Raw genomic sequence first — 24,093 nt, 5'->3', positions numbered from 1 at the left:
GTTCTTAGTTTCTATTTTTTTTTTTTTTGGTTTAGTTGAGATTTCGTTCTCTTTTTAATGTAGCTGTTTTTATTTAAATTCAGTTATGTGTTTAAATCTAATTTGTTTTTTATTAATTTTAATTCAAAGATAGCCTTTTCTAATACATGTTATTTTTTGGTATTGTTTTTTTTTTTTTGTTTTACAAGTAGTATTTCAGTATTAGAAGCTGAAATTTTAGTGATAATTATTAACAAAGAAAAGGTATTTGAAGATGTTATAGTTTTATTATTTAAATTTTTAGGGCAATCTTAGTTCTATGTGGCTCTTCATAAGAATTATGTAGTTCATAGTTTGGCAAAGACCCTTTAATTAGATGATAAACTATCTTAATTTAAAAAAGTTTCAGGCATTATAGATTACTAAATAGTTAATTTAGGAGTGATTTTGTTCACCACAAAAAGAAAAAGTCATTTGGACAGAACTTCAAATGCTCTTAATCTTATCAACTTAGAAAAAAATAAAAAAAAATAAATCTGAGTCGTTTTCGTGAATTCAATTCTTAATTATGTCTTTTTGGAGTCGTGTCGTCTCAGTCTTATTCAATTATAAATATAAATATAATTTATCAAAAAAAAATAATTATAAAATATAAGGAGATATCTCTATTGGGTTTCTCTCATCAAATAATTAGTGTTATTTGTCGTAGATAATACACCACTCAATATCATCACATTGACCAATCAACATGGTAGTTACATGTAGTGTTCAATGTAGGACCCACACCCACTGTACTACAAGCTGACGGCACCGCACTGGATACCAACTCCTTCCTTTCTTATAATGTCAGACCTGGACAATGATGACCCAACCATAGTTCAGCTTACTGTTTTTTGTTCTGTTTTTTTTTTTTTTTGAAAGTAGCTTGTTGTTTTTCTTTATTCAGTCCTTTAATATCTACTTACTACAGTATTTGCTTTCGAAGTGTTAAATGCAAATTCTGTCAGTGAAAGAGAAGTGAAGACAAAAACAGGAAGCTGTTAGGAAACTGAGAGTGATGAGCTGGCACGTTTTGATTGGATTATAAAACAAAAGACCAAAAGAGTCAACTTAAACATTGACTGACTCCAAAGCAGTCCTATGCATGTATGAATCCACTCAACTAAACTTTTCTGCTTCTTCTCTCTCTGTTTTGTTTGTTTTGTTACTATAGTCTTTTCATTTTTATGCTTGCAGCCTAAGTTTAAGCTGGTCTTCTTTTTTGAGATTATTTTAATCGATTACCAAAGTAAGTCTTTCAAACATTACTTTCTTTTTTAGAAGCTTTATATATATTATAACACGTCTCTTTCATAGTTCACCTAATAATCTTTCTTTTGTATATTTATAGTATGTTTTTTGTGCTGTGTCCATATTAGTATGCTTTTCAGTTATTTGTGTCAATTAATGAAATGTGCCCATTTGATATATAAAAGTCCCCCTTTTCGTTTGGTTTCTTAGAGAGAAGGTTTTGTTTTGTGATATATGATAATATAATTGGATGTTCTTGACTTATGGTTGGTTGTAGATATCTTCTGGGCTCAGAAAGAGAGTATGGTTCACTTATAAGGTGTGTTCTTTTTTCTGATTTCTGGGTAACAATCATCCATGATCAATTTAAGCTTAAGCTTAAGCTTAAGCTTTGTTTTTATTTTATTTTACTTTTTATTCTTTTGGGTTGACTACCTTTCAATTAAAGTTGCTGGGGTACCAAAAAGACTTCTGGGAAAATATGGGGAATTATAATTGGCTTTGTAAGTAAGTTAATTTTGTAGTATTTAGAAAATAATAATGTTTCACACTATTCAATTATTGAGCAGTTTACATCTTGTTCTGTTGCTTTAATGTTTAAATACTACTGTTCCATGGGACTGTGAACTTTGAACCAGAGTCAGTTAAAGTGAGTTTTAGTGGTGTTGTCTATAGATTCATGGAATTTAAAAGTCCTCAAATATTTTGGAGTTTGTAATTTTCTAAAGAACAATTATGAGAGAGAAAAGACTAGGAAGAAAAGGAAAGAAAATGCTTTACTAATGTTTGATAAAAAGTGATAATAAAAAAAATGTTTGATAAAAAGTTTCTTATGCAAAATTCTCTTATATAATATATGCTTACGAAAAAAATTAATTATTACATCAAATTAAACTCAGAGGGTTTCCTATAAAATAATTCCTTTGTGTTTTGTTTAAAATAAACAAATAAATAAGAAAAGAAAAACCAAAATCCATGAAAGTTTCTTCCTAAAATCTAAATTCCAAGCATAGCCTTAATGTTTGATGCTTGTTAGCTTCCAAATATATGATTTTGTCAAGGAAAGTTTCTGTAAGTCCACTTATTCTAATGAATTATTCTTTTTGGCGTTGACAGTTAGAGAAGGGAGCAATTTAAGCTGAATATTACAGAGATTTAGCTGTAAAAATGGCATACAATAGGCGGTCTGATCAGCCCACACAGAGACTTCAGCGGGCTCAGACAGCCAGGAATGTACTGGAGCCAATGCTGGACAGTGAAGTGGTGCCTTCTTCACTGGTGGATATTGCACCAATTCTTCGGGTTGCTAATGAAGTTGAGGCTAAAAACCCAAGAGTTGCTTATCTCTGTAAGTTTTTGTAGTTGTTGCATTGTTTCAATTTGAAACTACAGTTTTTGATTAGCAGTCATAGTTCCGAAAAACACTGATGTAACTTGTGTAGAACTTGACATAGTTTCTTACCATGCATTATTTAGTAGGACAATGCAATGAATATTATTCTGATCTCTCTTTGATTAGCTAGCATCACTATTTGAATATTGAGCTTGTTTAATTGTTCAGTGGATTGGTGGTTACAATATGATGGTATCATTTTGTTACTTAAAAACTGTAGTTGATGGTTCTAATGTGTTATTCATTACTAAATTTACTTCGAAGGAATTTTAAATCAGTCCATAATGGCATGTTGAAATCAGGTCGGTTCTATGCCTTTGAGAAAGCTCATAGACTAGATCCCAAATCTAGTGGCCGTGGTGTTCGTCAATTTAAAACTGCACTTCTTCAGCGTTTAGAAAAGGTAAGAATTGCTTATGATTTCACTTGTTGCATGCAGTTTTATTGGGTCATTATAGTACTCAAATTATAACCGCATACCATTAACGAACTACATGGATGGTGATGATGATGATCATTCACATTTTTCCATTCATACATGATCTCTAGTATGACGTTGATCACAAGCTCCTCCTTTCACCTTATGATGTGTTGCAAAAAGGAGGCAGTGGCTTTGTTTCCTTTGTGCTTGTGTCAGAAAAAGATAGAGGCAATTTTATTTGGTTCATTGTCATTCAATTGTTGGAATTATTGTAGTTTGAATAGAAAACCTAATCATATTGTGATGGTCAGTCCATGCCATTTTATTTGCTTTTTATCTGGAGTAATCTTTATAGCATATAAGGAGAATTCTGAGGATGGACATTTTTATAGTATGCAAATGAAGATTGATAACGATCGGTTTTGGACATTTTTATTGAAAAGGAGGAGCTTCTTATAATTTTTAGCAGCTGTTTTTGCTTTGTCTGTTTTGCTCTTTTATTGTATTACATATTGTCTGTTTGAAATTAGCCACAAATCTTGAGAATTTTGAGTATTTTCAGGAAGACAAGACAACATTAGAAGGAAAGGTAAAAAGTGATGCTCGTGAAATGCAAAGCTTTTATAGGAAATATTATAAGGAATATATTCAAGCTCTGCAACAAGTTGACAATGCTGATCGGTTAGTACTTATTTGTTAAGTTTTTTTTACTTACTTTGTCTGAGAAGTTTAGATAGTGAGATTGATTATATTTTCTAATCAGCACCCGACTGACAAGAGCATATCAAACTGCTAAGGTGCTGTTCGAAGTTTTGAGAGCTGTCAATCAGACAGAGGCCGTCCCTGAAGAGGTAAAAGGACATTCTTGTAACTCCTCCATGATTTAACAACACTATGCTGTACTACTTCTTGCAAAGATTACATTTCTTTGGGAACCTTATAATGTATGGATTATGACTACAGATTTTGGAGGCTCACACCAAGGTTGAAGAAAAATCACAGTTATATGTACCTTACAATATTCTTCCACTTGATGCTGAAGGTCAAAATCATGCTATCATGAATTATCCTGAGGTTTGTACCAAAATCTAGTGATTTAGTTTTCTGAATTTATCTTTTAGTTCTAATATGTTTCTTGCTTATGCATTTTATAGATCAAAGCAGCTGCTTCGGCTCTTCGTAATACTAGAGGTTTGCCATGGCCAAGGGAGCACAAAAAGAAAGATGATGAAGACATTCTAGACTGGCTCATGCTCATGTTTGGTTTTCAGGTAAGTTCACATAGAACTAGTTCTTATTCATTACTTGGGTTTTTCGAGTTTTTCTTGATGTGTTATATTCCATTTCTTAATATGTAGGGGGATAATGTAGGAAATCAAAGGGAGCATTTGATTTTGTTGCTTGCTAATGTGCACATGCGACAATGGCCAAAGCCTGAACAATACAAGGTTTTCAATCTTGCATCCTATGTTTCGTTTTTTTTTTTTTTTATAGTAAGCCATATTTTTAACTGTTGGCATAGACTAATATATTCAACTTTTTTTCAGATAGATGATCGTGCTCTGACAGAAGTAATGAAGAAACTTTTCAAAAACTACAAGAAGTGGTGCAAATACTTGGATCGCAAAAGTAGCCTATGGTGAGGCTGTATACTTAGATTCAAGGACATTAGTTTATTCATTCTTAATCATTGAAAATGTAGTGTTAAATACATTTTAGCTTTCCTTCACTCGTCTTAGTAATCATCACAGAATATACTTCAAAATTCAAATCACTTTGTTACCTTTAACCATATTTTGGCTGTTCCCATCCCACGCAGGTTGCCGAGTATTCAACAGGATGTTCAGCAGAGAAAATTACTATACATGGGTTTATATCTTCTAATATGGGGAGAAGCTGCTAATCTGAGATTCATGCCAGAATGCCTTTGCTATATATACCATCATGTATGCAGTAGATATCGTAGAATGTTAGTCTCAGATTTGTTTCTTCTATTTTTTAATTTTTATTTTTTGTTTTTCCCTTCTACTAATGTTTGATTGATGTATACTCTTCTGAAAATACATTTTCCTAGTGTCTTTTGCTTATGTGTATCTGAAATCTTGAACTTGTTCGGAAAAAAAATATAGACTGATTTTGCTTGATGTGAAACATTGAATTTGAGCTTCCTTAAATGAAATAGGAAGAGCATGATGAAGAAATTTAAAGAGATATGGAAGTGATATCTGGAATCTTATAAGGGTTTTGTTCTAATATGTGTTTCTTTGTTTCCTCAAATCTTGATCATAACTATTATCATGCTATTTGCTCCATTATGATTTGGCCTCTGTTCAATGTTGTACTTTTATTGTTGTTTATCGCTGTTTACCTGTTTTGTCTAGATTATCACATTGTAGTTTGCCGCCTTCTTATTTTTATTGATCTTTGGTTCATACACACAACAAATAGATGGCATTTGAATTGTATGGGGTGTTGAATGGAACTATGAGTCCAATGACTGGGGAACCCACAAAGCCAGCCTATGGTGGTGAAAAGGAGGCTTTTCTCAAAAAAGTTGTAACTCCAATATATAATATCATTGCACAGGTAGAGGATTGTAATAATATATTTTGGCTTCATGCATGTATTTCCTTTTCATCCTGTCACACATATTCTAACAAATTTATTAATTTACTTGCATAGGAATCTCGAAAAAGCAAAGGAAAATCAAAGCATTCTCAGTGGAGAAACTATGATGACCTGAATGAATACTTTTGGTATTATCATGTCCATTGTTTCTTAAATTACTTGCTTTGGTAATTATGAGATCCAATATCATAATACTATGTTTCTTGTAGGACTGTCGACTGTTTTAAGCTAGGTTGGCCTATGCGTGCTACTTCTTCTTTCTTTTGCTGTCCTAATGATAACAAAGTTGATACTCATGATAGAGACAAGGTATGTGATGATATTGTAATTTGGATACGAATTTTGTTTTAAAGGATGCCTATTATAAGAATTTGGATTATAACAAGTAAAGAAACTTAACATGACTACGAAAATAAATTTAATTGCAACTCAAAGTGAAGGGTTGAAGGCTAGCATAACTAAGAAATCTGAAATATTAAAATCCTGATTGAAATACAGTCCTAAACAATAATAAGCAAAAAAACTACAGTCCTGCTTATAATTATATAAATATTTTACATATATACTTTATTCATTTCATGTATATTGGTATAGCTGAATTATTAGGATTGACTCTTTCTATTAATTAATTTTAAAGATCAGTACCACCAATTAAATCTGCAAGTAAACAAAAACAAACACTGATACATTCAATGACCTAAACTAGTAAATCAAAATAACTAATGAATCAGAATATCAGTAGAACAAGATTTATGTGGTAGCTTTCCATTATCAATCAACAAGCTACCTACAAGGTAACTTTCACACAAATGTGGGTAATCTTCTTCTCAGAACTTATTGAAACACACATTACCTTAACTATTGAATCATGTTATCTGTGACTCAAGAACCATCAACCACCATTTCCTCTAATAATTACTTATCGACTACATTAATAGAACTTACACAAACATTGAATCTAAATGTTGAACATAAATATATGCATTAGCTTATTGAATTATTAACCCAATACAATTCAAATATCATACTTTGACAATTTCCTCGAACAAAACCTCTCACAGCTAGCTTTCTTTCATTGTTGTTCCAGAAATCGATTATAGAAACCTCTCCCCTTAATGGGAAAGCACATGTAGGGTATTAATTATTTCAGTTAAGAGGAACCGATGAAAGGTTGTGAAATAGTAGTTACATTAGTACATTGTAGTGAATCAACAATTCCTTACCTTTGTAGAGTTTAGATGCTCTAGTTAGGCCCTAACTTGATTATGATTTGATAGTTTTGTTCTGACTGATGGAAATTCATCACTTTTAGGAAAGGAGTGCTCCTAATGTGGATCGATGGATTGGAAAATCGAACTTTGTTGAGATTCGCTCATTTTACCATATATTTAGGAGCTTTGATAGAATGTGGAGCTTTTATATTTTGAGTTTACAGGTTTGTTTCTCTTTTGTTTATTAACATGTATCCCTCTCTCATATTATGCTGCATATATTGGCCTAATGAGTTCTTTGTATGCTCTTCTAAACTGAATTAAGGCCATGATCATAGTTGCATGGAATGGGTCCGGAGAATTAAGCTCCATATTTGAGGCGGATGTTTTCAATAAAGTTCTGAGTATCTTTATTACTGCTGCCATATTGAAGCTAGGACAAGGTATGCATAAAGTAATATATCGTTCATAAGATCATCTTATATTATCCTCACACAACTTATTAGTCAAAATACCCAGTAGGGCTTTTCCAGGGTTCTACTCAAGAATACTGGGTACTTAGGTAGAACTCACTCCCAAAAGAATAACTTATGAAAGGAGCATGCTCAAGTAGTTATAACCACCAACTAATCCCATACTTAGTCTAAGTAGGATCCTAGAAATTTATAAATTACCCACAACCCAAACCAATTCCACAGTCGATATGGGATTCTAATAAATTTGCTCTACAATTAGAAGATGCTAAATTGTCATTGATTGTCAAATTTTAGTAATCAAATTCAAAATGTTGTACTATCAAATGTGAGTTATACTTATGTATATTTGTCTTTATCTTGCAGCCACTCTTGATGTAATTTTGAGCTGGAAAGCTCGGAAGAGCATGTCCTCTTATGTCCAGCTAAGATATATCTTAAAGGTTATATCAGCTGCAGCGTGGGTTGTTATCTTACCTGTGACTTATGCATATGGGTTGAAAAATCCTTCTGGGTTTGCACAGACGATGAAGAACTGGTTTGGAAATGGTCCAGGCTCATCTTCTGTGTTCATTATGGCTGTTGTAATTTACTTATCTCCAAATATGCTGTCCTTATTGTTGTTTCTATTCCCATTCATTCGCCGACCTCTTGAAAGATCCAACTATACAATTTTGACAGTCATGATGTGGTGGTCTCAGGTATGCATAGAGAAGTTGTAGAAGATTTTTTTAAATATTAATAAAGTTCTTTGTTGATTAAATTTTTTATCATATACTTACCTATATCCTTTCCAGGAATTGTTATTTTTGTTAAACATTATTTCTTTTCTCATAGTTTAATTTTGGTTGTCTTGCAGCCTCGGCTCTATGTTGGAAGGGGAATGCATGAGAGCTTATTTTCACTTTTCAAGTAAACATGTGAATTTAAGTCAATTTTATATAATTTTTTTTGGGAATGGCTAGAGCAAGAAATTTATCGATAAGTTTGTACAATTGCTTTTTTTTTTTTTGTAGGTACACCATGTTTTGGGTTCTCTTGCTTGTATCAAAATTAGCATTCAGCTACTATCTTGAGGTAAATCTTTGATCTAGATACCACATATTGTTTCCTACTTCTCCATTAAATTGAAATTTCTGTATATATATTGAACCTGGTTTAATTAATGTCAAGTTTATTCTATTTGGCATTGATACCAAATTCTCTCTCTCTCTCGCTCTTTTGGTTGTATGTGCAGATTAAGCCTCTTGTAGGTCCAACAAAAGCCATTATGGAAATTCATATTTCAACCTATCAATGGCATGAGTTCTTCCCCCATGGTAACAGCATGTCTGTATACATTATTATTTATGTTGTAAATTAAAACTAAAATATTATTATATTTTACTTGCAGCCAATAATAACATTGGAGTGGTGATTGCACTTTGGGCTCCTATTCTCCTTGTATGTGTCTGTTTATCTTGGTATAATATTTTTCGTAGATTTCTTACTTTCGAGCTTATTAAACTTATTATTGGATCACTGTAGGTCTACTTCATGGATACTCAAATTTGGTATGCTATTTTCTCCACAATATTTGGAGGTATATATGGTGCATTTAGGCGTCTTGGTGAGGTTGGTGGATCTTTGACTTCCCTAAAATTGTTTCATCTTGTGGAAATACTTCAAAAGCTTCATGCTAATCATGTGTTAGTTAGACCTAGATTTTACAAGGAAAATTTTCTCTAAATTTATGATGTGTCAACCAAGTAAAGTATATTTGACACTATAGCAGTTGGGTTTACCGTTCACTAAATGCAAGTTGCTATTTTGTTTAGATTTCACAGATTTTAATCACTATCTATTAGTTATTTACTATAATAAACTTTCATGTGCTGCATGCACTTTTTATGTTTCAGATACATTAAAAAACTAATGTTCTAAGTTATGTGTTGCACAATCAAGTGTGTGGTTTGTAAAGGTTTTGTCTTGAATTGACTAATTGTATATTATCACTTAGCTAAGTGGTATCTTAATCTTCCTTTATTTAAACAGTTCTTCACATCAAGCTTTCTTCTTGTTTAGAAAGTAGAATGTTATCTCTTTAATTGTCATTTCCTTTTATTGATTTTGAGATGGTGAATATAAAGTATCAAACTGATAATTTTCTTTTTTTGTTTGCTCAGATTCGGACTCTGGTCATGCTAAGGTCTCGATTCAGATCCATTCCAGGTGCTTTTAATGATCTTTTAATTCCAAAGGACAAAAGTGAGCATACGAAGAAGAAGGGGATAAAGGCTGCTTTCTTTCGCAAAGACAAAGAGGTTTTGTTACTGCTTTGCATTGCCAGATATTCTAATTGATACTTTTTACACAATTTGGCATTTGGACATATATAATTACTTAAAAGGACATTGTTTTAGTCATAACCAAGCTGGTGGTTGTTTTAGGTTCTATCTAAAACGCGGGAGGCAACAAAATTTGCCCAGTTGTGGAATGAAATAGTCAATAGTTTCAGAGAGGAAGATCTTATAAGTAACAGGTAAAATTTGAATGCTGCATCAGGAAACAAGCCAATATCCCATTTTAGTCTATAAGTAATAGGTAGTGTCATTTGTGTTTAACATAATGAATTTGATATCTTATCCAACAAGATAATAAATTTGTATTCCAGGGAGATGGACTTATTACTTGTTCCATACATGGCTGATCCAGATTTGAAGCTTATCCAATGGCCTCCCTTCTTACTTGCAAGCAAGGTTGGCCATTAGCTTTTTGTTTTTCTGTTTCTGGGAAGGGATCCTGATACCAAAAAAAGAAAAATTACTTACTTTACTTAGTACTTTCTTTGCAGATACCAATAGCATTGGACATGGCAAAAGATAGCAGTGGACAAAGGTCACAAGACAATGAGCTCAAAAAGAGAATAAATAAGGACGAGTATATGCTTTGTGCTGTTGAAGAGTGTTACTCATCATTTCAAAGTATCATTCGTTTTCTGGTTTTAGGACACCGTGAAACAACGTAAGTTCCCTGTCTATTGTCTGGAACTGGACTACATAAATATGGTTGAATGACATTCTTGTCATTATTTCCCTAATCACTTTTTGTCTCTCCAGGGTTATAGACAATATTTTCTCCTCAATTGATGAGCATATTAAAAAAGAAGATTTGATATCAGAACTGAACATGAGTGCTCTGCCTGACCTCTATGAACAATTTGTTATTCTGATAAAATATTTGGTAACTTTTCTTGTCAAGATTTTATTTTCCCTACCGGTCTCTATTTCAAGATGATAGCTTGAATGATATTGGTATGGCTACTGCAGTTAGATAACAAAGCAGAAGACAAAGATGAGGTTTCAATCATCTTGCTAAATATGCTAGAGATTGTTACAAGAGACATACTGGAGGATGAATCGCCAAGGTAAATGATTTGGAAAAAGTGTTGTTAGTAATACATGTGTTTGAGAGTCTTATTGGTTTGTATTTCTTGTTCTTTCATGCAGCTTGCTAGAGTCTAGCCATGGTGGTGGCCTTTATGAAAAGGATGAGGGCATGATGCCGCTTGATCAACAATACAAGTTTTTCAGTGAACTTAGGTTTCCTGTGACCTCAGAAACCGATGCTTGGAAAGAAAAAGTTAGTATTGCTGAAAGGGTGTCATGAATGAATGATCATTGAAAAGCTTACTATCATTCTATTCTTATATAATGCATGAATTCTCCTATACACAGTTTATCACCACCCTATTTTATTTTGTATACCATGCATCTCATCTCCCAGTTTGAATAAAATTAGTTATATGGCTAAAATTTTGATCAAATTTGAGTCTACAGATTAGAAGGATTCATCTCTTGCTCACAGAGAAGGAGTCTGCTATGGATGTACCATCTAATTTGGAAGCTAGAAGGCGCATTTCTTTCTTCTCCAATTCATTGTTTATGGAAATGCCTCCTGCTCCCAAAGTTCGAAATATGATTTCCTTCTCGTAAGTTCATTTTATCTTAAAAAGTTCCATATTGTAATTGCATATAATTTATGTCAAATTAAGACAACAGCACTTAATTGAAGGATTTAAATAGAAAGTAATCAACTATATACGTTTTGGCAGAGTTCTAACACCATACTACACAGAGGAAGTAACATTTTCTGTTTCTCAATTGGAAGAACAAAATGAAGATGGAGTTTCTATTCTCTTTTACTTGCAAAAAATATTTCCAGGTTTTTATATGTTTCCAACTCTTTATATTGTGTACAAGTGTACTTAGTCTTGGTAAATTACATGTTGAATTTACTATTTTACAGATGAATGGACAAACTTTCTTGAACGTGTTAATTGTTTAAGTGAAGAAGAACTCATGAGCACTGTGGAACTACAAGAAAAACTTTGTCTATGGGCCTCATACAGGGGTCAGACATTGACAAAAACAGGTTCGCATATTCTCTTTCTATATCTATGTTTTAATTTAATTCTGCCTTGTAGATCTTGTTATACTTACGCATGTGTGTTTGATTATATTAGGTACTATTGTTACTTACTGTAAACTGGTATATTATATTGTTAGTACTTTTTCTTACTTGTCTTGCCACTCCTACATTTTAAGTTCGAGGCATGATGTACTACCGAAAAGCAATGGAACTTCAGGCCTTCTTGGACATGGCTAAGGATTCTGGTACTCGAATTTGCTGTATAAAGTACATGTACATTGTCTCTTTTTGCTCCATATATGATCACTTCACTAAATTTTATTTGCTTCTCTATGCAGATCTCATGAAAGGCTACAAGGCTGCTGAATCGGACAATGCAGAGCTAGGTGAAAGGTCATTAATGGTACAATGTCAAGCAGTAGCTGATATGAAGTTCGCATATGTTGTGTCATGCCAGCAATATGGCATTGACAAACGAGCAGGGGAACGTCGTGCTAATGACATTTTGAAACTTATGAGAACGTATGTTATCTGTAGTTTATCTTAGAAATACTTTGGTTCAATATATTGTTGATCATAGAAATACACCAAATACAGATAGTAGGCATTTCAAGTGGCCTAGAGTTTCCTATGAGTGCTTCTAGCTCTCTACAATTTTCTCACCAATTTTCCTTGCTTCCACTCAGTCCCAAACACTAATTATATTACCATCTATCTCATTTCTTATGCTAACTACTAACATATATAAACTTGCCACTTTTCCTCTCCAACAACTTTCCTAAGAACCAAGTAAATAATTATAACTGCTAGCTGCTTTCAAAAAAAAAAGGAAACTATAACTGCTAGCCGTCCACACAAAGTAATGTCAAGTAGTAGCTGATATGAATTTTGGGCTATTTGGTTGGAGAGAAATACCAGAATTTTTGAAGATATAGAAAACTCAGCGGAAGTGGTTTGGGATAAAATCAAGTTCTGGACAGCAACATGGGTCTTCAGAACCAAGCATTTCCAAGACTTATCTTTTCTAGATTTGAGTAGAGAATGGAGAGTCCTGTTGTAATTTAGGTTCTGGATTGTAATATCTTTTGTTTTCTCTGTATTTTTCTTTGTTGTTTTCGTTTTTTCACTCTCTTTTACTCTGTTTAAAGCAGTTTTCCTCCGCCAAAAGTAAGAGTTTTAATCTATACTAGAGGGTGGTCAGTCTAAGACAACGACCTCTCCTCTTTTTTCAAAAAATAATAATTTATCTTCGTGTATTTCAAACTTTATAAGATATTCATGGTTATATCTGCTTTCTTTTATTGTGTGGAAGGTATCCATCACTTCGAGTAGCTTACATTGATGAGGTTGAAGAACCAGTTAGTGAAGACAAATCGGTAGAGGCAAGTAAAGAAAAATCCATTGGAGCTAGTAAAAATAAATTCAAACCAGAAGTTCAGAAAGTCTATTACTCAAAACTTGTGAAGGTGCCAGCTAAGCGAAGTGATTCTTCTGAGCTAGTGCAAAATCTAGATCAGGTTAAGTCTCAAGTTAAAAAGCTTAGAATCTCTTATTATTATAATTGAATTAGAAATAATGTGCAAGTTCTCTTAGCCTTTGTCCGGAACAAGCATTTCTTACAGAACAAGCATTTCTTACTCTAATTAGTACTTTGAGGCTGATTTTATGAATCTTGTGCAGTTAATATATCAGATAAAGCTACCAGGACCTGCAATGTTGGGTGAGGGGAAACCGGAGAATCAAAATCATGCCATTATATTCACACGTGGTGAAGCATTGCAAACTATAGATATGAACCAAGTACTATTTTACAATAAATTATATGTTTTGGTGCATTATCTAGTTATAGTCGTAGCATTTGAAACAGCATATGCTAATCAGATTGAGATATATATGTATCCCACAGGATAACTATTTAGAAGAAGCCTTCAAAATGAGAAATTTGTTGCAAGAACTCCTTGAAAAACATGGTGATGTGAGAACACCAACAATACTGGGACTAAGGGAGCATATATTCACTGGAAGGTATTTACCGTTGTTAATCTCAATTGTGATTTCGCCACCTTGCTGGTCTGGTTAACAAAGAATTAATGCGTGGGAGTTTGTATTGCTAATCATGTCTTTTGTGAACTTTTGCAGTGTCTCATCTCTGGCCTGGTTTATGTCAAATCAGGAGAATAGTTTTGTTACCATTGGGCAGAGATTGCTGGCTAACCCTCTAAAGTAAGAATTTCTCTTGGTACAGTCATAAGATTGTTTTATAATAGCATAAATGTATTTTTTCTACCTCCAAATGAATTTCCATATTTTGGAGGAATGATTTCTTGTCTGAACCATGAAATGCTAGCTAAATAAAACAGAATAGCTCAAAGTATCATAGACTATGAAGCTGAAAACATTTTGATGTTGACAATAAAGTCTAATCATAATATCTTGTTGCTTTTGAAAATATTCTGATTTGGGGGCTATTAAACAGCTCTAACAACCCTGATTGTGCTATGATTTATAAGTTATATCACACACAGACAAGGAATTGTATGTTGTTTCTGATTATTATGCACAAACACACATGTTTATACATTTTAAGAAACAGTGTCATTTTAAAGGAAAGAAAATGCTATGAAGTACGGGTGCTATGATTACAGGTGAGTCCCTTTTAAGTGATTCACTTGAAATCACTTTGGAGTGGGATTTCCGATTAGTTACTCGACACATATTTATTGTCATCGGGTAATGTCCCTTGCTTCACTTCACACACTTATGCTTGAAATAACAATGTTTGTTTAAAAAAGTGATAAAAAGTGGACAAGGTAAAAGGAATGGTCAAGTCAGAGTTTGAGATGAAGGATATTGGCTTTGCAACTAAGATTCTAAAGATTAACATACAAAGGGAAACTAATGCTCTAGCATTAAATTGATGTAGAATTTATGGAAAGTACTAAAAGTTTGAGACAATGAATTCTTAGCACACTTGTCATTACCTATGTGTCTCTCTCACTTTTTCACATTTTCAAATATTGGAGCCCACTTGTTTAGGTTTTGCAAACATTAGAGATTACCTGTTTTGTGTCACATTATACTAATTTCATCTTCATTCAGAGTTCGCTTCCACTACGGTCATCCTGATGTCTTTGATAGGCTGTTCCACCTGACAAGAGGAGGTGTTAGCAAAGCTTCAAAAATCATCAACTTAAGCGAGGACATATTTGCAGGCAATATATTTTTTCTGCAGATATTCATTTCTCTCCCTTGATCAATATTCGATTTCTGTCATAATTACACAACAACTTTATTATATGCAGGATTTAATTCTACACTGCGTGAAGGAAATGTAACTCATCATGAGTATATTCAAGTTGGTAAAGGAAGGGATGTTGGACTCAACCAGATCTCAGTGTTTGAGGCAAAGATAGCTAATGGGAACGGCGAGCAGACTATAAGTCGTGATATATATAGGCTTGGGCATAGATTTGATTTTTTCCGGATGTTGTCATGTTACTTTACCACAGTTGGCTTCTACTTCAGCACCTTGGTAGGTTATTCAAGTAAATTTTTGTATGATCAACCTTTCTCTCTCTTTTGGGTAGTTTTTTTTAACTCTTTGGCTCTTTTCTGGCAGCTGAGTGTGCTCACAGTCTATGTGTTTCTCTATGGCCGTCTTTATCTTGTTCTTAGTGGACTTGAGGAGGGGCTGCGAACTCAGCCAGCTATTCGAGATAATAAGTCTCTTCAAGTAGCTCTTGCTTCTCAGTCTTTTGTCCAAATTGGACTTTTGATGGCTCTGCCTATGGTGATGGAAATTGGTTTAGAAAGGGGGTTCCGGAATGCACTAACTGATTTCATATTAATGCAATTACAACTAGCACCTGTATTTTTCACATTTTCGCTTGGAACAAAGACGCACTATTATGGAAGAACTCTGCTCCATGGAGGGGCTGAATATAGAGGAACAGGCCGTGGATTTGTAGTGTTCCATGCAAAATTTGCTGAAAACTATAGATTCTATTCAAGGAGTCATTTTGTCAAGGGCATTGAACTAATGATTCTGCTTCTAGTTTATCACATTTTTGGTTATTCATATACGGGTGTAGTTGCATATGTCCTCATCACTGTATCAATGTGGTTTATGGTAGGAACATGGCTTTTTGCTCCTTTTCTCTTCAACCCATCAGGATTTGAGTGGCAAAAGATAGTCGATGACTGGAATGACTGGAATAAGTGGATAAGCAATCAAGGTGGCATTGGCGTCTCTCCTGATAAGAGTTGGGAATCTTGGTGGCAAAAAGAACAACAGCATCTTCGACACTCTGGGATGCGCGGTGCCATTGCTGAGATACTGTTAGCGCTCCGCTTTTTCGTTTATCAATATGGTCTTGTGTATCATTTGAGCATCACAAAGAAAACCAAAAGTTTTCTGGTATATTTTTTTTATGTTTTTCTTAATTGCTTTTGCTTTCCTGCACTTTCTTTTCCTACTCAAATATCTGCTGTACAATCAACATGAAGCAGTACCAATAAGTTACTAATATGATTCTTGTGTGGGGCATGCAGGTTTATGGTATTTCGCTACTCGTAATTATTGCAGTTTTGCTTTTGACAAAGGTGAGTAAGACTACTGGAATCTTATAAGACTATGCATTTGGTTCGGAGGAATGAAAATGTAAAAATAAAAATGGGAGTAAAAATTAGAATAGGAATGAAATTGAATAAAATTTGAAATACATGAAAAAATTGAAAAAAAAAAAGTTAGGAATTTTTTCAAATCTTGCATTGGAATGTTGTTTTTTCTTTTATTTTAAAATAGAATAATTATTCTACCAAAATAGTGAAAAGACCACTTTATTATAATGATCTTCCAATACTTTAAAATACAACTAAACAAAGCACATGGAATGAAAATTATTTTCCTTTTCATTCCATTTCATTAAGCCACCAATATTTATCTTTGAATTCATTGCATCAAGTTTTTTTTTTTTGGAACAGTTTTTAGTGAAAAATTAATCGCTTTTTGTATATTGAGACACAGTAATACCAAAGAGAAGAAACAAAATAAACACAGAAATATGCACAAGCACCTATTTTTCAAATTGGATATCTGAAGAAGCACCTGTTTTGGGAACCTAGAAGCCAAGAAAGAGGATTAAATTTGCTTTTCTTTGCTTTTGCTGCAGATTCTTTTTGCTCTTTGGATTTTATTTTAATAATCTTGGTAAAAATGTTGCAGGTTGCATCTATTGGAAGGCGAAGATTTAGTGCACAGTTTCAGCTACTGTTTCGACTTTTTAAGGGATTTGTTTTTCTATCATTTTTAACTCTTTTCATCACCTTAATTGCACTCCCCCATATGACACTTCAGGACATTGTAGCAATCATTCTTGCCTTCATGCCAACTGGATGGGGATTGCTCTTGGTTAGTTCATTATTTTCAAAGATGGCTTACATTTTCTATGGGTTGTTACAGTTTGAAAATATTGTTTGACCGTGTGCTAATCATTATTCTTCTCAATATAATGCAGATTGCGCAAGCTTGTAAGCCACTAATTGAAAATACTGCATTGTGGGCATCAGTTAGAACACTTGCACGTTATTATGAAGTAATCATGGGAATGATCCTCTTTATTCCTGTTGCATTCTTGGCTTGGTTCCCTTTCGTTTCGGAATTTCAGACACGAATGTTGTTTAACCAAGCATTCAGCAGAGGTTTGCAGATTTCTCGTATTCTTGGTGGACAAAGGAAGGATCGCTCATCACGAATAAAAAAATAGTTCATTTAATTCCAAAGGAGTACTGGAAAATCTGTTTGAATTGAATTGAAAGGATTCATATAAAATGTATATAGTTTGTTGTATGCTTTTCTTTCATAGATCTATATTATATTCAGATACTTCGAAGTGATTGATAAATATGTATATTTAGGTGGCCTTTGTATATTTTTGTTTTAATTTTTTAATCACAAAAATTAAATTAGAATTTTTGTTTTTAAAAATTTTGATTTTGAAAAAGAAAAATGCTTTTTATAACCAGTTTTATGTTTTAATTTTAAAAATAAAAACAAAAAACAAAAGTATGTTTCATAAAGTTAATCTTAATTTTTTAATTTTATTTAAGTTGGATCCGGGTTTGGGTCCGGGGTTGGGACGAGGTTTGGGTTTGGGGCCGCGATCCAGTGTCTGATCTCGAGACAGAGGCGGGGTCCAGGCCTAGGATCCGGTTTAGGGCTGGAGTCCGAATCTAGGTCCGAGGCCAGGGCTAAGGCCATGATGTAGGTTTTGTGGTACTAAATCAAGTACGTAGTGGAATAATAATTTTTGATTATCATCGCACTACATCGTCATGATCACCATATGTATATACATTAAATCTCAAATAAATAGACAAAAAGAAAATTTACATCTTGAAAAACCTATTAGGGTATCCTTGTTTCTTTTTGTAAGTTATATCCTCAGATGATGATGAAGAACTATATGATAAACTGTATAATGTGGGCTAATATGATAAACTATATAATATTGTTCTCGTTTTATCTCAATTTATGAGGAAGAACACCATGATGATGGAAAAAAGTTTAATCATATTTAGGCTTCTAAAAAAATGCGTATGCTTTTAGGTTTATACGGACCATATAATTAAAACCAATAAATGTTTGATTTAAATAAATATTTGAATTCAAAATAATAAATTAAATCATATTTAAATTATTTGAATAAATATTTATAACCGGATCTGTTATAAATATTTATTTTGAATTAAATATTTATGTTTGAATTAAATATCAAATAACCGATTGAGGGAATCTCTCAACCACTTGGAGAGAATCACTTAACTACTTTGGGGGAATATCTCAACCAACTTAAATATAAATCATCCAATCCAATGACAACCGACCGATCCAATTACAACCGACCGCCAAACATCGGATATCCAATTGTGATCAGATCGGATTAGATGTTATATTTGAATATCCAATTGAATCGGAATAGATGTTGGATGTTGTGTCCAAAACTCCAATACATCCAATCGAACTAATTAGTATTTTCATTTAGTTTGGATGGGTAGTTAGATTTTATATGGTTATACGTAAAATATATATGTATATATAAAAATTAACATTAAAATTTTACTCTTTGTTTTTGGATTGGATTGATCCAATCTAATCCAATACATACTGCACCTAAAATATTGGATGGATCCGATCCAATCCGATCCAAAAAAAATACTAGGTCTAAAATATTGAATAAACTTAAATTAAACCAATAAATACATATGAAATAACTCAACGGATAGAACTGATCCAATCCAACATCCAATGGAGGTTGGATCGATTGGATGACTGAAATTAATTAGATCGGATGGTAAAATCTAACATCTAATATATAATTGGATCAGATCTGGATAGGCCTAAAAACATTGGATGTGATCCAATGAACACTTATATCTATAACTACCTTTCAAGTTCAAATTTAAATAAATATTTATCTTCTGAATTAATTAATTAATTAATCCAAAATAAATTCAGTGTTGCTTACCATATCTTATAGACACCTATCATTGTGTCTCAACACAGTGAATGTGGTGTCACCAATGTCTCAAGCAGACAGTGGTAGTGTCTTTGTTTAGAAAACACTTTGTCTTTTTCCTAATTTATTTAATTAATAAATTTGAAAATAAATTATTTATTACAAAATAAATAATTACTATTTTGACAAATCAAAATAGGTTTTTCTGAACATCATTATACAAATTTTATCCATACCCTTGACAGTGTTTCAAGGTGGAGATTCGAGGACCATGGACCGATAATACTAAGCTCTCATAAACTAAATTATTTATTGAATTTCATCAATCAAATAATCATGTTTATTAATTATATGATTACCCCAATATAAATATGGAATTAAATTCTTAGTAATTATAAAATTATATTTACTAAGTTTTACTATAGTGTCCATTAATATAATCAATTCTAGTGATTATTCCTCCTTATGCTAATTCGTAATTAATTTTGGTCAAATTACCATTCTACACTTCTAATTACTTAATTATCCTTTTGTACCATTAATTCACTAGTGAAAGTATAATTTAGATCAAATCTAATGTTGACCTCAAAAAGTGATCAACTGACAGCCAGGTCGTGTTAATCCGATACTTGCCAAGTGTTACACAAATAGAATGAAGCAATAAACACAAAGATTTGTTATAGAGGTTCGGCCCCCTTGTGATAGCGAGTAATGACCTACTCCCCTTTTGGTTATATATACTGAGGGAAATACTACCCAAATCACTATAGGTGGGATCTGCAATAGCACCCTTAGGATTACAAAGTATGAATCAGTAGGCAGATTTGTTAGAATTATTTTACCAGGATCTTAGATCTACTCACAAGTATGTTGTTTAACATCCTAAATATGAACTTCTAAAACGACTATAAATAAACACATATAAAGTATGAGAAACCTTACATTGGGTGCAGCGGAATAATATGTCTCCTTCCACTCAGATCTTTAACCCTTGTATCCTTTCTGTCGCAGAGTATTATCAAGATCTGAGCCCGAATGTCCTTCTTGTTGAATCTGGATTCTTCACGATCTCCCACACTATGATTGAGGTACCACTTGATGTGTGTGGGCACTACTCATTCACTCAAGGGGTTCGAATCAATAATGAAGAATAAAGAAAGATAAGTGGCGGCTAGGTTAGGTAGAAGGCACTCAGGTTTTTCTCTGAAAGGAATAAGATGCATCATCTTTTTCTGAAGCCATCACTACCTATTTATAGTATGCCACCTAGGGTTAGGTTTGAATTATTTGGCATTAAAATAATGAAAATATTAAATGGTGAAACCTACATAAGTGGCCGGCCAAGGCTTGTGGATATGGGGTCCACTTTTGCAATTTGCTGTTTTATCATTTCTACATCTCATTTTCTCAAAAACGCCAATTTTCAAATTCAATCATTTAAATGCCAATTTTAACTATTTAATAACTAAAATTAATTATTAAATAATATTTTCATTTAATATATTTATTAATTAGACTAGCCAAAGTCTCTTAAATAACAAATATACCCTAGAAACTCTTTCTTTACAATTTTGCCCTTGCTTAGTGAAAAATTCAAAAACTAGACATAGTCTAATTTTAGAATTATAATTGATTAATCAAAATCAATTAAGTGAGTCTTACAAGTAGTATTGTCTCAACTAGTATGGGGACCATAGGCCTATATATCCGAGCTTCCAATAAGCAGATCAAGAACTTACCACTTAAATTCACTGATTTATTAATTCTTTGTTGCATCCACGCATAGAACTCAGAATTTCACTCTCAGCTATATAGAACGCTCTATATGTTCCACCATATAGACACGCTATTAATTATCCATTGTTATAATCCTAATTTGATCAATGATCCTCTATATAGATGATCTACATTGAATAGGGACTAAATTACCGTAACACCCTTCAATGTATTTTATCCTTAAAACACTTAGCCCCGTATAAATGATATTTCAGCTAAGTGAAATGAATATTCAACAATTTATCTCTGTTTGGCCAAGCTCGAAGGAAATCATCTTTTACTTTCTATTCGCCAGATAGAAGCTATAGACTCCATATTTATGTTTAGCGCTCCCACTCAATTGCACTACCGTGTTCCCAAAATGTACGTATCACCCTGACCCAAAAGTAGGCTTAACTAACAAATCAAAGAACACGAATAACACTCTTGAGATTGAACCTAATCATATCAGGATTAAGATCATTTGATCTAGGATCAACTAAGTGATATTGAATTGAATAGATGTTACGGTAAGTTTAATAAATCCATATCAAAGTTCAATATCGGTCCCTTCCAATGCATACTCCATGCATCCAACACAAGCTTTACTTTAACCTATGCTCTGGAAAGAACATAGCAATTATCTAAGATGCAAGTAAAGTATGTTGTAAATTGTCATATCAGTAAAACCCAGTGTTTTGATAAATCTAGGAATCTTTATTCACATAGTCTTGATTACTTTCCACTGTGCTGACGACACAGTAAACAAGAACATAAATGTGAAAAGGGCTTGGATGAATTTATAAATCAAATAGACAAGTAATTGACAATGTGAACCAAAAAATACACAAATGAATGAAAAATACTTCTGTTTCTTTATTGATATTGAATAATACGGATTACATTGAATTGGAGTTTTATTTAGGGCATAAAACCCAACAAACTCCCACTTGCACTAATATAAAACTAATCAGTACATATCAATTAATCCTAAATTCTGACGGTGCTTTTCGAATGCAGTTCCTGCCAAGACTTTGGTGAATCGATTGGCTAGGTTGTCCTCTGTGTCCACTTTCTCCACCAGTACATCCCCTCTTGCCACATATTCTCTGATGATGTGATACTTCCGTTCTATATGCTTGCTCCTTTTGTGGCTTCGAGGCTCCTTACTGTTGGCTATGGCTCCAGTGTTATCACAAAGCAAAACCAGTGGTTTTTCCATTCCATGGACGACACCGAGTCCAATGAAGAACTTTCTAAGCCAGAAAAGTTCTTTGGCAGCCTCTGCAGCAGCTATGTATTCTGCCTCCATGGTAGAGTCTGAAATCGTGATTTGTTTAGCACTTCTCCAAACCACTGCTCCACCCCCAAGAGTAAATATCATCCCAGATGTAGATTTCTTGTCATCAAGACATGCCTGGAAATCTGTGTCGGTATAGCCTATGGGATTTAAAGCACCACCCTTGTAGACTAACCCAAATTGCCTTGTACAATTCAAGTACTTCAAGATATGCTTAACAACAGTCCAATGTTCCCGTCCTGGATTTGTCTGATACCTGCTCATGATTCCTACAGCATAACAGATGTCAGGTATAGTGCATAACATTGCATACATTAGACTGCCAACTGCAGAAGCATAAGGAACTCTTCTCATGTCCTCTATCTCTTGAGGATCAGTGGGACACTGTTCCTTAGATAGACGGATACCATATCTAGAAGGCATAGTCCCCCCTTTGGTGTTGTTCATTGAGAATCTCTCTAAAACCTTATCAATGTAAGTTGTTTGAGAGAGAGCAAGGGATCTGTTCTTCCGATTTCTGATAATCTGAATACCGAGAACATAGGCAGTCACTCAAATCTTTCATTTCAAATTGAGTGTCTAACCATTCCTTGATGTCAGTCATTTTCTTGACATTGTTGCCAATGATCAAAATGTTGTCAACATAAAGGACCAGGAATACTACCACTTGGTCTTCCTTGAGTTGGTAAACACAAGGTTCATCTTCATTCTGAAGAAAGCCGTAGGTCTTGATGATTTCATCAAACCTTTTGTTCCATGAGCGATATGCTTGCTTAAGTCTAAATGGACCTATTGAGCTTGCAAACTTTCTTTTCCTGCCCTGGAAGAACATAGCCTTCTGGTTGCTCCATATAGATGGTTTCTTCAAGAATTCCATTAAGGAAGGCTGTCTTGACATCCATTTGCCAGATTTCATAATCGAAAGCGGCTGCGATGGAGAGAATAATTCGGATGGATTTGAGCATGGGGACTGGACTAAAAGTTTCCTCATAGTCCATACCTTCTCTTTGGGTCTAACCCTTGGCGACCAGTCTAGCTTTGAAAGTTTCGACTTCGCCTCCAGCGCCTCTTTTTTTCTTGTAGACCCACTTACATCCGATTGGACGATAGTCATCGGGTGCGTCTACATATTCCCAGACTTTGTTCTTTTTCATGGAATCCATTTTTGAATCCATGCCGGCTGACCATCGTTTCCGTTCAAGACTTGCCATTGCCTGTTTATAGGTTAATTGGTTGTCATCAATACCGTCACCAACAACCATATTGATTTCACCATCCAAGCCATAACGAGATGGTTTAGTAAAAACCCTCCCACTATGACGAGGAGCGGTGATCTTCTGAACAGGAACTTTGGTGGTAGTTCTCTCAGTTGTATCAACTTGTAAAGGTTCAACCGAGGAAGTGAGATTATCCTCTACTTGAGTAGAAGAGGATGGAACTGTTGGGTTTTATGTCCTAAATAAAACTCTTTACAATCTGATTAGTTATCAATATAAGAAATTTGAAGTGATTGATGTTTGCATAAATTTTACATGCCAATGGTTTAATATGTTTATTACATTTACACACAGAATCAGTTAAATCCAGATCATATGTTTATTCACAATTACAGTATCCTCAACACAGTGGAATGTGATTGTGATCATATGAATCAAAAGTCTTGGTCCCTGTTTCATCAGTGTTATTGGATTTACATTAATGTGATAATCAGGGATG

The 24,093-nt window shown here is 33.6% G+C and overlaps 1 protein-coding gene across 2 annotated transcripts; it reads left to right on the top strand.

The window, feature by feature from the left end:
* The first annotated feature begins 838 nt into the window (after nucleotides 1-838).
* Nucleotides 839-17,735, top strand: LOC115725331 (callose synthase 1). Of its 2 annotated transcripts, XM_030654813.2 has the most exons (45): nucleotides 839-1,125; nucleotides 1,216-1,267; nucleotides 1,547-1,588; nucleotides 2,386-2,617; nucleotides 2,965-3,065; nucleotides 3,646-3,764; nucleotides 3,847-3,934; nucleotides 4,047-4,157; nucleotides 4,238-4,354; nucleotides 4,442-4,531; nucleotides 4,631-4,722; nucleotides 4,903-5,029; nucleotides 5,532-5,669; nucleotides 5,766-5,839; nucleotides 5,921-6,020; nucleotides 7,024-7,146; nucleotides 7,248-7,365; nucleotides 7,762-8,096; nucleotides 8,255-8,307; nucleotides 8,412-8,472; nucleotides 8,633-8,714; nucleotides 8,789-8,838; nucleotides 8,923-9,009; nucleotides 9,561-9,698; nucleotides 9,825-9,916; nucleotides 10,049-10,133; nucleotides 10,229-10,398; nucleotides 10,494-10,617; nucleotides 10,704-10,801; nucleotides 10,884-11,016; nucleotides 11,214-11,365; nucleotides 11,489-11,598; nucleotides 11,683-11,808; nucleotides 11,982-12,050; nucleotides 12,144-12,327; nucleotides 13,118-13,322; nucleotides 13,486-13,605; nucleotides 13,712-13,830; nucleotides 13,945-14,028; nucleotides 14,905-15,017; nucleotides 15,108-15,337; nucleotides 15,425-16,222; nucleotides 16,357-16,407; nucleotides 17,030-17,215; nucleotides 17,322-17,735. In XM_030654813.2, exons 4-45 carry the CDS (start codon nucleotides 2,437-2,439, stop codon nucleotides 17,568-17,570), a joined length of 5,883 nt encoding a protein of 1,960 aa, XP_030510673.1. In that variant the 5' UTR covers nucleotides 839-1,125; nucleotides 1,216-1,267; nucleotides 1,547-1,588; nucleotides 2,386-2,436; the 3' UTR covers nucleotides 17,571-17,735. The 2 variants fall into 2 exon arrangements, with proteins under 2 accessions (XP_030510673.1, XP_030510672.1); XM_030654812.2 differs by having other exon boundaries at nucleotides 1,120-1,267.
* Nucleotides 17,736-24,093: the final 6,358 nt, after the last annotated feature.

This window comes from Cannabis sativa, chromosome 6 (genome assembly GCF_029168945.1).
Source record: "Cannabis sativa cultivar Pink pepper isolate KNU-18-1 chromosome 6, ASM2916894v1, whole genome shotgun sequence".
NCBI classification, from domain to species: Eukaryota; Viridiplantae; Streptophyta; class Magnoliopsida; order Rosales; family Cannabaceae; genus Cannabis; species Cannabis sativa.
The sequence above is the reverse complement of the archived record's forward strand: the minus strand, read 5'-3'. Positions and strand labels throughout refer to the sequence as shown.

Coding starts and splice junctions, on each gene's coding strand:
- LOC115725331 (XM_030654813.2), top strand. CDS start 2,437: ATGGCATACAATAGGCGGTCTGATCAGCCCACACAGAGACTTCAGCGG. Junction 4,158..4,237: donor CTATCATGAATTATCCTGAG/GTTTGTACCAAA, acceptor TGCATTTTATAG/ATCAAAGCAGCTGCTTCGGC. Junction 4,723..4,902: donor GATCGCAAAAGTAGCCTATG/GTGAGGCTGTAT, acceptor CATCCCACGCAG/GTTGCCGAGTATTCAACAGG.